This window comes from Echinops telfairi, unplaced genomic scaffold (assembly GCF_000313985.2).
Source record: "Echinops telfairi isolate 266 unplaced genomic scaffold, ASM31398v2 ScPeMD7_7412;HRSCAF=8450, whole genome shotgun sequence".
Taxonomy (NCBI): domain Eukaryota; kingdom Metazoa; phylum Chordata; class Mammalia; order Afrosoricida; family Tenrecidae; genus Echinops; species Echinops telfairi.
Genome location: NW_022111312.1, coordinates 4,202,477 through 4,204,839, shown reverse-complemented (window position 1 = coordinate 4,204,839; position 2,363 = coordinate 4,202,477). Strand labels below are relative to the sequence as shown.

The following is a 2,363-nucleotide window of genomic DNA, read 5'->3' as shown; positions in this document are numbered from 1 at the left end:
GCCCCTAGGGCAGGGCAATGACGTTTCAGCAGCTACTGAGTTGATTTGATCCTCCGTGCAGTGGGGTAGGGACTTGCTTAAGCCACACAGGCAGGAAGTGTTGGGGCCAGAGCCCAAGCCGGGTCTCACATGGGGCACCGTTCCCACCGCCTCAGCTATGAGAGTCCTTGGGGGTAGTCTTGCCCCCCGCCACTGCCCCCTCCTCCCATCACTCCTTTTGTTGTAGATGAAGGAGGAGCGCTTCAAGCAACTGTTCGCCGCCTTTGGCACGCTGACAGACTGCAGCCTGAAGTTCACCAAGGACGGCAAGTTCCGGAAGTTTGGCTTCATCGGCTTCAAGTCCGAGGCAGAGGCTCAGACGGCTCTGAACCATTTCAACAAGAGTTTCGTCGACACGTCCCGCATCACGGTGCGTTAGCCCCGGCCCCCCTCCACCCCCCCACCCCTCGGGCCTGCCCGTCCACCGGACACTGCACGGCCCACGTGGCTCCAGGAGACTCATTTTCCCCACGGTGACTTCTTGGTCACCAGCGGCACCTAGAGAACACCTGGCCACAGAGAGGGGAGGGTTGAGATACTGAGGAGGGGCGGCGCAGGATAGGGGAGTGGGGAGAGCCACATATAGGGCAGCTTTAAGAGTGTACTGTTAACTTCAGCTTGTGAGGTGGCCTGTGGAAATATATACAGTGTATTTATTTTAAACACCCCCCCCCCCCAAATATCCCTCCAGATTCCTGATCCCTTAAAATCTCAACAGTGGTCCGAGTGGCCTTAAGAAAGAGTAAGAGTAAGACTGAAGTGGATTTGGAGTCTTTAGGGACATACAAGTCCTGGACCCCATTCCCCAGAGATCCTGGTTGGTGGAGGTGCAGGGTGCAGCGCCGGGGGCTGGAGGGTGCTTGTCCAACAAGCTGCCGGGTGTTCCAGGAGCACGATTGGAGACAGGCTGGTCTATAGCATTCATCTGACTCCGCCCCCGCTTCTCTGTGCGGCATTGGGAAGTCCAAGCATGGTGGCTGCCGGCCTACATGGCCCCCCTGTGGGTGCAGTGTTGGGGAACACACAGGAGGTCCCCAGCTTAGCCTGGGAGAGAGGCGGAGGGGCTGGGGAGGGCTGGGCAGGAGGAGTTTCTGGAGGAGGAGAACTCTGGTTAAGGTTGAGAAGTCGTTAGCTAATTAGCCAATTGAATATATGCCACACGGAGACCCCCCAGCTTGCAGTCGCTGCAGTGCCAGCCCATGCTGGGCACTGGAATCAGAGTGACCGCACCTCACCCCCCCCTTTCTCCCATGTAGGTGGAATTCTGCAAGTCGTTCGGGGACCCGACAAAGCCCCGAGCCTGGAGCAGACATGCCCAGAAGCCCAGCCTACCTGAGCCTCCTTCCAAAGACCCCGTCGCCTCAGAAACAAAGCAAGTATGTCCGAGGTCACCCCAGCCTGTTGTCATCCGCAGGGTGGGCACTACCCTGGGGGGTAATGAAGCAGGAACCTTGAGGGAACCCCTTCTGATGGTTCCGGGAGGAGGCAGCCCCATCTCTCACCTCCCTCCCCGTGTGGCCCTCACAGCCTGCTTCTCTCTGCAGGACGATGGGAAGAAAAAGGTCGCCTGTGAGCTGGAGAAGGTGAGTGCCTTGGTGACCAGGAAGCAGTCCCACAGTGCCCCTGCCTCTTGCCCGCCCCCCTATTGTCCCATGGTTCCCTGAGCCTCCCAGACAAGAAGACCCTCCCCCTCTGCCTCTGCCTTCCTCAGAGCCTCCTCTTCTGACCTTCCCCACTCCCTTCCCACCAGTTGAAGGAAGACAGCGAGTTCCAGGAGTTCCTGTCGGCCCACCAGAGACGGTCGCAGACCGCCACCTGGGCCAACGACGCCCTGCCCACCCAGCCTGAGAAAGCGAGGGGCAAGCCTGCTGGCGACTACCTGAACTTCGACTCGGACTCGAGCCAGGAGAGCGAGGAGGAGGGGCCCGGCGAGGGCCAGGAAGGTGAGCGCAGTCTCCGAGCCGGGCCACCAGATGAGGGCCCTCGGTGGCAGATGCTGGGGCACAAGGACCTCATCACTGCCTCAGCTGGTCTTTGCACCTCGTCTGTTCACTCTTTCACTCATTCATGAGCCTGCCCGTGTGGAGTGAGAGCTGGCTGGCTGGCTGCGGCTGGCTGGCTGGCTGGCTGGCAGGTATGTGAGCAGTGCGGGCACAGTTGCTGGGGGAAAGACCAGACTGCCATGCTCCCCACGAAGCTGTCACCCGGCGGGGCGGTGTCAGCGGCAAATGGGAAGTCAGTGACACAGGCCATTCTGTCACGACAGTGGCAGGACACCAGGAGAGCTGCCAGGCAAGCCCCTGGGCCCACTGCTCTAGGGGACG

At 60.3% G+C, this 2,363-nt stretch overlaps 1 protein-coding gene across 2 annotated transcripts in view; it reads left to right on the top strand.

The window, feature by feature from the left end:
* RBM19 (RNA binding motif protein 19) overlaps positions 1–2,363 on the top strand; it is a 75,997-nt gene that overhangs the window by 2,631 nt on the left and 71,003 nt on the right. For both annotated transcript variants that reach the window (XM_045296861.1, XM_045296860.1), the window contains exons 2-5: positions 227–409; positions 1,296–1,415; positions 1,584–1,622; positions 1,790–1,982. In XM_045296861.1, the coding sequence (XP_045152796.1) occupies positions 227–409; positions 1,296–1,415; positions 1,584–1,622; positions 1,790–1,982 (535 nt within the window). The remainder of the gene's footprint in view (positions 1–226; positions 410–1,295; positions 1,416–1,583; positions 1,623–1,789; positions 1,983–2,363) is intronic.